Raw genomic sequence first — 14,288 nt, forward strand, 5'->3', positions numbered from 1 at the left:
AATGAAATTCACATTGGCTTTTTGAAAAGTGTTGGCTTGCATAATGAAACATATACACACTACTATATATAAAATAGATACTCAACAGGGACCTATTGTAATAACCTATATGGGAAAAGAATGTGAAAAAGAATGAGTATATGTATAACTGATTCACTTTGATGTACATCTGAAACCAACACAACATTGTAAATATACTCCAGTATAAATTAAAAAATGTAAAAGTGTTAGCTTGCGTAATTAAAAGGAGGGTAGGCATGCTTTAACACAGCTGGATCCAAGGCCTCAAGTGTGCCTTTCATGTTACTCATTTAAAAGATTTAGTCCTTACTTAAGTGGTATAGGGTTTTTTTTTTTTTTTTTTTTTTTTAAATTTTTCTGATATTACTGCTTTACTGAATGACACTTTAAGGTCAAGGTTGCTGGACCAAAAATTTGACCTCTTAGAGTCATTGAAATTTAGGGTTCTACTGATATAATTATTTTATAGTATTTTCACATGGGATGACACCATGTTAACAATTGGCTGTGGTAGAGCTTCTCCACACTTCCAGGTGTATGCACAGACAAGTGTAGTAACGCTTTTCCCTGCTCTGCTTGTCTGCAGGCAGTGAAGTGAAATCTGCAAGAGTCCTGCTCGCTCAAGGCCTGCATACAGGAAAGAAGCAGGGGAAAAGCGTTACAATCAGCTTTTGTTCTACAGCATTTTAAAACATAACAGGTATGTCAGATTTTTGGTCTGTCAGCCTTGACAATGCCCCTTGAAAATGAACTGAGTATTCGCTGAGGTAATAGGTCATGTCATTGAAATATATTTAAAATGTGACTGTGATAAAAGTTCTAAGATTTCGTTTTTGGAAAGAAATAATCATAAAAAATCATAGAGTTCTGTGACACTAGCTACTAAAATAGTTTCTTTTATTAACAAAAATTGTTACTCAATCTGAAAGTGGCAAATGTGTTGAAGAATATATTAAAAATTCTTTTTAGACTTTACTTTTGAGCTTTTTTTTAAAAAATTCAGTCCTGTGGATAGATTGAATTCAAACATATTTTGTGCTATCTAGCCATATTTTAAACATTTGTGACTTTGGACTACAACAAAAAGGAAAGAAAACTTTTATATTAACTACTCATAGTTACCAGGTTACTCATGCAGTCATTTTGGTTTTTTTAGGTATATTGGAAAGTCTGATTCAGTTACGATCAGTGTATGGAATCACAAGAAGATCCATAAAAAACAAGGTGCTGGATTTCTTGGTTGTGTTCGTCTTCTTTCCAATGCCATCAACCGCCTCAAAGACACTGGCTGTGAGTAAATAAGGAATGCTCTTAAAAATTTAAATATACAAATTTAAATATATATACATATATGTATATTTTGATGGGGGAGGCAGGGGTCTGAAACCTAACTTCCCCTGTATATTTGAAAAATTGCTAAAAATTCCTGGTCTAAATTTGTTTTGTTGACTTTTTCAAAAGAAGTGAAATGTGTTAAGAATTCAGTTATGAGTGCCGTAACCAAAGTAAAACCAGCATACAGTGGTTGACGTTGTTCCTTACTGTATGCCTGTTTTTATAGATGAGACATGAGAGAAGGAGTGAGTTGCTTCTAAATGATTAGTACCAGAACTGACTCAAACCCTTTTGTTAGTTTATAGTTGCCCTCTTATTAATATTTATGTTGTGTGTTGGGGCAGGGGGTTATTTGAAATGGTTAGATAAAAATAATGACAACAACTAATATTTTTGGACACTTATGTGCCAGGTACTGTGCTGAGAGTTTTACATAACTATCTGATTTAATCCTTAATATGTGGTAAGTACTCTAATTACACCTGAAAAAAATCAAGCTTAGGGATAAATTGCTTAAGAACCAAACTATTAAGTGGCAAGCTAAGATTTAGACTAAAGTGTTTCGAAATTTTTGGAGAAAAAGTAACTGCTCGTTGGCACCATGTATTATGGGTTTGAAATCTGAGTTTGTCAAAACTTCTGTTGAGACATTATATTAATATTATGTGTACAGTTAAAATTTTGAACATTTGTTTCATCATTAAACCTTAAAAATTCTTGAAATGACTGGTCCAATTTCCAATGGATTGTAGAAATTTACTGTTACTCTATAGATGTTAGAATCTCTGATACCAACTTACTTTTTTTCCTTTTGTTGTTGATTTGAAATAGATCAGAGGTTGGATCTATGCAAACTTGGGCCAAATGACAATGATACAGTTAGAGGACAGATAGTAGGTAAGTGTGAAACTGAAAATTATATGAATTTGGGTTTCATTTAAGCTGACCTAAACTCTTAAGTCTGACACGACTAAGCAACTTAACTTAGCACAGCAAACTCTAAATACCTTTTAAATCAAAGTACTATAACTGTAGCTTTTGTAGCTTCATTGTACTGGCATGAATTAAATAAGTCATGTAAAATTATTTGAATACTGGATCCAGAGTCCTGGCCAACTTAATTTTTTAAAAAAGGAACAAAATATAAATAATGTAAAAAATAGGCTCCTAATGTGAAGAACTATTGATCCTTTAGGAAGGAATTTTTTTAAAGTATACAAATACAGTAAAACTTTGAGATAAATCAAGATCTTCTCAAACTAGTTTTTGAGTAAGAAAAGCTAGTTTAATACTTTATGGTTTTAAAATAATCTTTACTAACTGAAAAAAATAGGATGAGGAATAGAAGTATAGCACTGATGGGAGAAAGGGAAAAAAAATTGTTCCCTTACTCATAGGCACTTATTGGACTAGTGGGGTTATCTTGAATTGACCTCATTATATAAAATTTCCTGAAACTTATCTTAATTGATAGATTAAGATTGATCACGATACCTAGAATAGTATAGGACACTGAGATGGGCTCCTTTGAAGCTTCTTAAAAAAGAAATATGCAATTGAAATCTTACCATTTGATTATAGAGGAGAATTTAGAGTAAAATGATTGCATTGTATGTGGGACTTCCCTGGCCGTCCAGTGGTTAAGATTCCGTGGTTCCAACGCAGGGGCATGGGTTCAATCCCTGGTTGGGAAACTAGGATCCCGCATGCTGTATGGCACGGCCAAAATATATGGGGAAAAAAAAAGATTACATTATATGAACCTGTTAGAGAGGTTTTAGTTACAAAAAGTACTTGAAAGAAGGCAATGAATTAGGGAGTTGCCAGAGTAGCATCATAACAAAAGCCCTATTGTGGGTATCAAGGAAGTATCTAAACTACAGCATTATTCCTAATTCCTGTCATTCTTAGATTGAAAAGGAAGTTAAAAACTCAAAAATGTGAAATACACAAGTATACCTTTCATGTGTTATATTTCAAGTGCACTCATGGACTTTACTCTTCCCTGGAGTCTCCATGGACGGAGGAGCCTGGTGGGCTGCAGTCCATGGGGTGAATAAGAGTCAGAGATGACTGAGTGATTTCACTTTCATGCATTGGAGAAGGAAACGGTAACCCACTCCAGTGTTCTTGCCTGGAGAATTCCAGGGACAGGGGAACCTGGTGGGCTGCCGCCTATGGGGTCGCACAGAGTCGGACATGACTGAAGTGACTTAGCAGCAGCAGCATGGACTTGTGTTGCCCCATTATGATAGGAAGAAAAGGAGTTCATGGACTCTCCTCCATGAATATGATAAAAGGTAGAAAACCTCAAAGGGAAAAATATCATGGACAAAGAAATTGCAGAATTTAGTAGAAACTATAGAGTTCATTCTTAACTATTAAAATAAGCTAATAAGCCAGATATCTTTTAAAAAGCAGTATTGTAAATTGCAGTAATTCTTTCTAGTTCTGTGACTCTTAGTGATGTTTTTGTTGTTTAATAGTAAGCCTTCAGTCCAGAGACCGAATAGGCACAGGAGGACAAGTGGTGGACTGCAGTCGTTTGTTTGATAATGATTTACCAGATGGGTAAGCTAAATTCATTGATAATATCCTTAAAATAATGAGCAATAAGTTGGTGTTTATACTTTAGAAATTTGCTGATCAGTTCCAAAGTCCTGGTTTTCCTTGCACTTAGAAAATTAGTGAGGAATCTTATTACATCAGATTCATAAAATAAGATATGAATTAATTATGAACAAATTAGATATATTACATTTGTTTTACTTTAGAGTTTTGACTGGGGAAAAAAATCAAATTGCTTGACAGATATAAATCTCTTGTGAATATTACATATTCAAAACAAAAGCTTTTTTGTTTGATTAAATTCAAAACATGGCATATACATACTGAATCTGAGACATTGCTCTATTTAAAGGGATGGGATACAGAATTTGTGTAATAGTAATGACAATAACATAGTAACATTTATTGAGCCTACAAGTGTTAGCACTTTATATGATTTGTCATTACATGATATACATAATATTTCATTCTCATAGCATGTGATTCTGGAGTTAGACCATTAGGGTTTCGATCCTTACCATTCTGTTTACTAGCTTTATAAGTTTAATCCATTTATTTGGCTTTTGTAAACTTTGGTTTATATTGCAGATAATGATGGTAGTGCACATGCCTTAAATACTTGTGAGGATGAAATGAAATCATTCATGTAGAGCGCTCAGCACAATGTCTTACATATAGCAAGTGCTTAATAAATAAATAAATAAATAATTAGCTACTGTTACTACTACCATTACTACTGGTACCACCCTCATGCATTTTACAGGCTTAAGAAACTGAGACTCAGAGAAGATATGTATTTTGCCAAAGGCCACATAAAAATGGCAGAACTGGAACACAGATTTAAGTCTTGATTCCGAAGTTTATGCTTTTGTCATTGTTTTCTATTTTTGTTTGATACTAGATCTGAAATCTTACCATTTTATTTTTAATTTTCAAAGTATTAACTTCAGTGAGGTATAGTTTACATGTATAATAAGTTATATCCATTTAAAATGTATAATTGATTTAAATTATTTTCACATGAAATTTCAAGTCCAGGCTATGGTGTTTACTCATTTTGCGTGAACTGTTAAAAATTGCTATAATTTAAGTCTGTTTATAGATCATTTTAGACTCTTGATGTACCTGTTAATTTTTATGGATGTGAGGTAAATTATGGTACTTTTGAGGGAGAAGTTTACGATGAAATAACTAATCAATATTGAGAGGTTACAAAAGTGTAAGACTAGTTATTCTGAATTTGTTCCACATCATTGTACTGTAATTGTAAGCACAGGGGGGAGAAACCTGCAAGTGTCTCTTTATTTTCTATTTTTTTGCCAATGGCTTGGTGGAATATTAACATTGTGTAGTCACTTACCTAATTTTTTTGTTATATTAATAAGATTGAAGAAGTAAAATTTTTGCTTTTTAAAAATTTAGTTTGGTAAATAGCAAATGTTGCTGAAGTTATGGAGAGAAAGGAACCCTTGTATGGCATAGATGGGAGTGCAAATTGGTACAGCCGTTATAGAAAATGGTATAGAGGTTCCCCAGAAAGTTAAAAACTGAATTACCATATGATCCAGCTATTCCACTTCTGGGTATCTGTCCTAAGAAAATGAAAACACTAATTCAAACAGGTATATGCATCCCCTTGTTCATTGCAGCATTATTTATTACAGATGAGATACGGAAGCAGCCTAAGTGAGTCCATTAATAGAGACAGAGGTAAAGGAGATGTAGTGTATACACACAAAGTAGAATATTGCTCAGCCGTAGGAAGGGCATGAGAGCTTGTCATTCCTAACAACACAGGTGGAGCTAGAGAGTATTATGCTAAGTGAAATAAGTCAGAGAAGGACAAATACCACCTGATTTCACTTATATGAGGAAACTGAAAAACAAAGCAAACAGATGAAACAGACTCAGAGAACAAAGAGCAAACTCTGTATTGCTCTGCCAGGGCGGGGAGAGGGAGGGAAACGGATGAAGCAGGTGAAGAGGATTGGGAGGTACAGACTTTCCGTCATAAGTAAGTCATGGGGATGTAATGTACAGCATAAGGAATATAGGCCGTGCTGTAATAACTTTGGTTACACATGGTTACTAGACTTATCCTGGTGATCACTGTGTAGTGTATGGAGATGTCAAGCCACTATGTTGAATGCCTGAAACTAATATAATGTATGTCAGCTGTCAAATTTTTTAAAAATTCATAACTTTTGATAGAAAATATGTAAGAGAAAATAAAAATATGAAGATTAAAAAATTAGTTTGGGTAGCCTAAATGTTTTGGAAAGATTTTTATACACATTTCTAGTTACATTTAATTAAAATTACGTGTAATTTTAATTTTTAGTATGGACTCCCCCCCCGCCCCCACTAAATTCGGAGAATTAGTATAATTATCAATAATTGAGCATTGTTTACATCATTGAAAAATTCTCAGTTTGGCTGATGGAAAATAGTCACTCCTCAGAATAAATATTTTAAAAGCTTCAGCGTTCCAGAAGACATATTGTACAGTTGTAAAATAAGTTGAAACAATTTGTATATTCTGTGTATTATTTTTTCAATTTGTCATTGCTGATTCATAACAAATGTCTTGTGGGTTGCACCAAAACCACTCCATGTCTGGCTTTCTATTACTGCTTTATCTCTCGATATTTTTATTTAAGCTGGGAAGAAAGGCGAACTGCCTCTGGAAGAATCCAGTACCTAAACCACATAACAAGAACTACACAATGGGAACGCCCAACACGGTGAGAACATAAGAATCTCTTTCCAGAGTCTGTGCTATTCACCCTCCTGAAGTCACCCTCTATATATCAGCTTTACCAGATTTCTTTCGTTGGTGTAAACTGCTCTAATCAGTAGATCTCATAGCAGATGCCTTTATTATTTTTAAAAAAGATTGCTTAGCAGGTTATCCTGTTATTGTAGCTCCATGGCCTGTGGTGGTATTTAGTAAATATTTATTAAATGAGCTAAATGAATACATTGAGAAGTCATCTTACTCCTGCGACTCTTAAATTTTTTGAGTCCATTATTGAATGGCTGTAACCAAATATGTGCACAGGGATCACCATTTATTCAGTCATGTCGAGGGATGATTACAGTGTGTCCAGTAAGGCCTGTGACCAAGAGAAGGACCAGATGGTCTGAGACCGTCTGGAGAGGCACTCGACTTAGAGTTGAGGGTAAGGAAATGGTAGAACTTGGAAAGGAAAACTCTGGAGAAGGAGAATCTCTGAACTAAAAATCCTGAAGCATATGAAGATTTAGCTAAGTAAGGGGGAACATGATGCTAAAGCTGAAGCTCCAGTACTTTGGCCACCTCATGCGAAGAGTTGACTCGTTGGAAAAGACTGATGCTGGGAGGGGTTGGGGGAGGAGAAGGGGACGACCGAGGATGAGATGGCTGGATGGCATCACTGACTCGATGGACGTGAGTCTGAGTGAACTCCGGGAGATGGTGATGGACAGGGAGGCCTGGCGTGCTGCGATTGCTGGGGTCGCAAAGAGTTGGACATGACTGAGCGAGTGAATTGAACTGAACTGAAGGGGGAACATGATGAAAAGTGTTCAGGACAGCGGTAACAGCTATCATTGAATTTACTAAATTGTTGTATGCTCGGCTCTGTGCTGTAACAATGAATAATGCAGAAAGGCCTTCCTGGAGCTTAATGTGTAAAGACAGGGGGATGCAAGGTAATTTTTGAAAGCTTCAAGGAAAGCTCTTTAAGTAACTGAAAATGAACAAGATAAGTGGCTGGATTTCCTTTTTTTACTTTTCAAAGTAAGAAAAAAGTTTATTTGCCACCTGTACTTACTCAGCGCTTGCTTTGCTCCCTACTGTTTTTTTTCTCCCTGAATGGAATGACCCCAGATATAGAACATCAAATGCTTCTCATTAGCCATCAGTTCAGTTCAGTCGCTCAGTCGTGTCCGACTCTCTGCGACCCCGTGAATCACAGCACGCCAGGCCTCCCTGTCCATCACCAACTCCCAGAGTTCACTCAGACTCAGGTCCATCGAGTCGGTGATGCCATCCAGTCATCTCATCCTCTGTCATCCCCTTCTCCTCCTGCCCCCAATCCCTCCCAGCATCAGGGTCTTTTCCAATGAGTCAACTCTTCACATGAGGTGGCCAAAGTATTGGAGTTTCAGCTTCAGCATCAGTCCTTCCAATGAACACCCAGGACTGATCTCCTTTAGGATGGACTGGTTGGATCTCCTTGCAGTCCAAGGGACTCTCAAGAGTCTTCTCCAACACCACAGTTCAAAAGCATCAATTCTTCAGTGCTCAGCTTTCTTCACAGTCCAACTCTCACATCCATACATGACCACAGGAAAACTTTTATTTATTGGAATTAAATTGCTTAACTCATTGAGTCACTAAGTCTTCTCTATTACACTGTGATTCTTGGATGAAAGCCTAGCTTATGTTGCCATTTAAAAAAATGCTTGTTTGAGAGTTTGTTTCTAGTATTAACCAGCCGAGGATTATATTGAAGTCAGAAAAACCTGTTTTATCATATCTCAGTGTAAATAAATGTGTGCTTGTGTCAGTGTTTTAGTGAAGTCCCTTTCTTCCTCATTTAACTGATAAAATTGACATTAATTTTCACATGTATAAAGTTGATTATAAATGTTAGTTTAAAAATTAACTCTTGATTATCCTCTTAATTTGGTTGACCTAGAAGAGACTGGAAGCTCTTTGAAGTGACAAACTATCTTCTTTCCTTTATTCAGTATTTATTGAACTACTTCTCTTAAATATATGCTGAGTGCTGTTCCAGGTACAGGAATATTTATGGTGGGTAACTAGGCAGACTCTGTTCTCTCAATAAATATTCTAATGGGAGAAGACGGGCAGAAACAGGGTTGCAAATGAGGAAAACACCAGAATTAACTGCTCTGCTGAGGAAGTAAGGTGATGTACTATCAAATGCCTGGGTGAGTAGATCTGATGGTCAGGAATGACTTCTTAGAGGCAGCATTTAAGCTTAAGCTGTGATTTGAATGACAAAAAAGAGTCTGGCCTAGAGAAAATAGGAGAAAAAATCATCCTAAATAGGAGGAAGGGCTGCTCTCTGGCATTGAAGGTAGAACAACCATGCAAGATTGAGGAGGAGGAAGAGGGTTAGTGTGGCAGAGGCAGCATGGGAGAATGATGGAAATACAAGTCTGAAGTGACCTGTAGCTGAACCAAGTAGGGCTTTGCGCGCTCATACACACATCTGCAAATATATGTAGATTTCATATCAGTAAGGGCTTCCCTTGTAGTTCAGATGGTAAAGAATCTGCCTACAGTGCAGGAGACCTGGGTTCCATTCCTGGGTTGGGAAGATCCCCTGGAGGAGGAAATGGCAACCCACTCCAGTTTTCTTGCCTGGAGAATCCCAAGGACAGAGAAGCCTGGTGGGCTACAGTAGATGGGGTCGCAACGAGTCGGACATGACTGAGTGACTAAACCACCACCACCAAAGTGATTTTATTTATTTATTTATTTTCACCAAAGTGATTTTAATCCGTAACTGATAATCTGCTATCATCTGGGTTTCTTTGGTGCTTTGAGACTTCTGGTTTGCTTTTATTTAGTTTCTTGAAGTTGTCATGTTTGTATTAATCATTCTGTTTTCTTGGAAGTGGTTGTTGCTGCAGTACACACATTGTCTGTAAACTCTACTTCTGATATCTGAGTTGAGTAAGGTTTTTTTCCTTGTTACTTTTTGATAGACCGGCATCTGAATATTCTAGTCCTGGGAGACCTCTTAGCTGCTTTGTTGATGAGAACACTCCAATTAGTGGAACAAATGGTGCAACGTGTGGACAGTCTTCAGATCCCAGACTGGCAGAGAGAAGAGTCAGGTCACAACGACATAGAAATTACATGAGCAGGACACATTTACATACTCCTCCAGACCTACCGGAAGGCTATGGTATGACAACTACCAGAGGAAAAATAAAGTGTGTTTTACTGACTTAAGCTTGCTAAGAAAGTCAGAAAATCAGCTTTTAAAGTAGTTATTAATCTGGGTTTAGGAATTCTTCATGAAAACAAAAGTAAATGTAAAACCCCCCAACTCTGATAAGTCTTTGAAGTGATAGAAGACTAACAACAGTTTGACTTTGGGCTAGTCATTTAACCTCAGCTTTTTTGCTCCATTACAGTGAAATGAGATGAACAATACCTCTCCTTTTCACAAAGGTATTGTGAGGAGTATATGAAACAGCGTGAGACTGCTTGGGACACAGGCACTGTAAAAAGTGAGATGCTGGTGTTCTTGATAATGGCAGTCTGAAGTCAGAACTGAATGTAATTTTCTAAACATACATACTTAGAAATAATTTAAATACCATGTTTGTGATGGTATTTATGTATTATATTTGTACTGTCTATAGTTTGGGGTTATCTGAGTGATTGGGTTATTGTAAATGATTTAGTCAATGATTCAGTCACTTCTATGTTTGTATAAAAATATAATCTTATGTAATTTCCTAAATTTTAGAATTCCATGTGAAAGATGACATGAGTCTTGTAGCTGAGGACAGAACTTCCTAAATTAATCTCATCTTGTGAACTCTTGTAGTATGAACTCAACTGGACTCTCTTGTTAAAAACTTAACCAAGTTAGTTACACCCTTGCCCTTTTCACAACCTCTAGATAAACTCTTGTGGGCTGGTCATGACACCTAGTGACCAACATTGGGAATTGCCTGATCTAACTTATTTTTACTCTAAATATTTTTAAAACTTAAATGCATCATTCTGACTTTATAAAGTATTTTAACTCTTTAATTAAAAAAATTTTTTTCCCATTAATTGTGCTAGGCCATACAGGTTAACTTAAAGCACAGTGATTAGCACATGGAGCTTGGAAAACCAGCAGGCTTGGGTTCAAATCCTGTCTTTGCCACGTTATTAATAGTTGTTTGACTCTGGGTACATTATTTAACCTCTCTGAGCCTCTGGTTTTATCTTATATAAAAAGGGGGAAATATTAGTACCAATCATGTAGATTTGTTGTAAGAAATAAATGAAATTTCATGAGAAGTTAAAATTAGTAAAATTTAGCAGTCATTATTAATGTTCAGACATTACAATGTAGTATTGCCTGCCATTTCTCTTTGAGATTATAAGGCAAGCGGCTTGGAGTTTGGGAGTCATACTTTTATATTTGTGTGATTTCAATTAAAAATTTTTTTTGTAGAACTGAAACATAGGAGTAAACGTGAGTTCCAAGGCTGGAATTATTGTGGCTGTCATGCAGAACCAGTTTTAAACATTTTTGCATTTATAAAAGTTTAAAGTTTAAATTGTTTTTTATTACAAGTTTGTGAACAAATGTATACTAATAAGTATTAGCAATAATTTTATTATTTCATATATTGGAATTTTTCATTAGATTTTTCTTTTAAGTAGTTCTGTTGCTGAAAAGCATAAATAAAGACCGAAAACCACCATTGAAGAAACCCCAGTAGAGAAGCCCTTGTACAGATTCCTTCTCTCTTCTGGCTTCCTCACTCTCTTCCTGAAGGTTTTGACTTAATTTTACCTGTGACTTTTTTCTCTCCAGTAGGCACACTTGCCTTTAGTCTTTCTCTTTCTAACTTGATTATTTTTCCATTGTTGCTTATTTTTGACTATAGGGTATCTCTCTCATATTCCATCGTTTTTGCTTTAGTCGGAGTCCAAGTGTAGACTTGAGAGTACACTTCTCTCAGGGAAAGAAAAGAATAACAAGTTTTGAAAGAAAAGAATAACAAGTTTTGATATAAAATTAGGCATTATTTAAAAAGCATTCCCAGCCTGTTAACTCTTTGAAAGTTACTACAAATCTCCTGAGAATCTCCCCAGAGTTGGCTGGCCTCTTCCTCTGAGCCTTTCTGTTCCCCTTAGTCTCTACATTTAAGACAAACAAAAGATAATATCATGTTTGTTTCATTTAATTATTGGTACTATGACAGTTTGTTTTCTATTTTCCATTGCAACATGTTTAATATTTGAGCCATATTTTAGATAGCTGGCCAGTGACCCTCAGCACCATTTATAAGATTGTTTCCAGGAGGAAATGTGTTCCAAGTTCAGAACAAGTAAGGCAGTTCCTTCGTAATAAAATAGATTGGTAATTTAGAAATTCTACCTATTCATGTCCTAGTGTTTATAGCTGTTTTTGATTTGGACATTCTGAATGTTTTTGTCATTAGTGTCTCCTAATTTTACAGAACAGAGGACAACACAACAAGGTCAGGTGTATTTCTTACATACTCAGACTGGCGTGAGCACATGGCATGATCCAAGAGTGCCTAGGTAAGAACATGTTCTGAATACCCTTCATACCACTGAATATCCGTTTCACTGAGCACTTATTTGATTATTTAATCTTTAACTCCTTAAAATAGTAAAAGTTTGGCTCTTTCAGATCATCTTTTCAGTTTGACATTTAGTTGAAAGTTCTAACTTCTCTGCAAGCCTATCCCAGTGCCCTACCCTCCATCCCCCAACCAGTCCCTGGTTCCTCTCCCCTTGCCCCTTAAAAAAATCAAGGCAGAAGCATGAGTCTTTTAAGAGTTTGAAAAATGACCTGGGGAAAACATGGAAACCTTACAAAAACATTTTTCTTAAGGGTAGTAAATTGATATTTTTATTTCTGGTTAGGCTTTTTTTTAAAGGTTTGTTTACTTTAGCTTTATATAAGTATAATCAATCTTCAGGTTTTAAAATAGAAGAGAAATAACCCAATTAAAAGAAATTAAATTTATTTTAAATGCCAAAACTTGTATATTTGAACTGCAGGCATTGTTGAATGCATTTACCAACCAAAATGTCAGCTATCTTTTAACTTCAGGAAAATGACATAACACAAAATCAATTCAGTAGTTTAACATAATTTCTAGTACATTTTAGTATCAAATAATGCATTTTAAGCCACATAGCTATTTGAATTATTTTCTAATGAACCGATGGAGAGTGCCAAGCAGTCCAGTTGAAGCTGCAAAAAAAAGGCTGAGTTCTAAGTGAATTTCTAAATAAACTTTGTAAGCTGCACATATACCTTTATAAGATGAGGATATTTTATATATTAAATACAACATTCCTCTCTTAAAAAAGTCCTATGGAGAGTCAGATCTTTTTCTGCATAAAGTTTGTACTCAAAGCTCTGTCAAGAGTCATGTTTTTTAATTAAAAACAGATATGACTAGCTGATTTTGGATGGCTTTGATCCTCTATTTATAAATAAAGCTATTATAATGAAAATATTTTACTTTTTTTTTTTTTTGGCCTTGGTTTGTGGCTTGTGGGTTCTTAGTTTCCCTACCAAGGATTGAACCTGTGCCCCAACAGTGAAAACTGCCTAATCGGCCAAGGAATTCCCAAAATGTTTTGCTTGTGATAGAGCTTAATTAGAATCTTTTGAGAGTGGCAGCCAAGGAAATATGTTATCATTAATGATTGTGTCAGGGTGGCCATTTCTGTGTGTTCATGATACAAGCTGTTGATTTTTTTAAAAAATGGAGAAGAAATTTTTGTTTTATTAATAAGCTCACTGAAAAAAATCCAAGTGCCTAATTTTTAGAAATAAGAGTTTTGTTACATAAGTTATTAAAAGAAGTGCTTTGGGTTCTGTTTATCAGGTTGAAGGTCAATATTGAACTTTTCTATAAAATTAAAGTCATTGTAAGGAAATGTTTAGAAGAAAAATGATTCTTAAAAAAACTAAATAATTTACAGTAGTGTGAAAGTTGATTTTGAGTTGCCAGTTGAAAGAGTAGTATGTTAAGCTGGCATCAGAAGTTGGAATTGGGAAGAGATTCTGGCACCGCAGTTGGCAATATGTTCTTATTCCTAAGGAGACAGTGTCAGTTTTTCATTAATGAGTAAGGGGTTTCTATAAGGATTTAAGAATATTTCATATTGAATATTGAATAATAACTTTAAGAAATAATGCTCTGGATTATGTGTTTCTTTTCTTTAGTTTCTGTGCTCCAAAGTGTTATCTTAAAATATATATCTTTTGTTGGGGGAGTTCCTTTAATAAATATGTCTTTTCTATGGAGAATCTTTTATTGAAGCAGACTATAAATATTTAGATTCCATTAAAATATTATTACTAGTCAAAGACATTTATAAAATAGTGTAACACAGACACTTTTAATACTAGCTTTATTTAAAGATACCCAGTAAACAGATTTACCTGAGAAGTCCCATTTCAGAATGTTTTGTATTTCCCTTTAAAATAATGATTAACGATGCTTTGTTATTCACTCTGTGGCATACTGACTATGTAGTCTTGATATCATACCATCTTCCTTTAATCACGTCCCAGTTCCACATAAGAGTGTTTACAGTTTGCTGCTTCTTATCAGTTCTTTAG

The 14,288-nt window shown here is 35.3% G+C and overlaps 1 protein-coding gene across 1 annotated transcript in view; it reads left to right on the forward strand.

Moving 5' to 3' along the window:
* SMURF2 (SMAD specific E3 ubiquitin protein ligase 2) overlaps positions 1-14,288 on the forward strand; it is a 114,544-nt gene that overhangs the window by 75,902 nt on the left and 24,354 nt on the right. The window contains exons 4-9 of the mRNA XM_040244959.1: positions 1,178-1,311; positions 2,188-2,253; positions 3,843-3,927; positions 6,585-6,668; positions 9,649-9,851; positions 12,139-12,223. Coding sequence (XP_040100893.1) covers positions 1,178-1,311; positions 2,188-2,253; positions 3,843-3,927; positions 6,585-6,668; positions 9,649-9,851; positions 12,139-12,223 — 657 coding nt within the window. The remainder of the gene's footprint in view (positions 1-1,177; positions 1,312-2,187; positions 2,254-3,842; positions 3,928-6,584; positions 6,669-9,648; positions 9,852-12,138; positions 12,224-14,288) is intronic.

This window comes from Oryx dammah, unplaced genomic scaffold (genome assembly GCF_014754425.2).
Source record: "Oryx dammah isolate SB20612 unplaced genomic scaffold, SCBI_Odam_1.1 HiC_scaffold_8, whole genome shotgun sequence".
Taxonomy (NCBI): Eukaryota; Metazoa; Chordata; class Mammalia; order Artiodactyla; family Bovidae; genus Oryx; species Oryx dammah.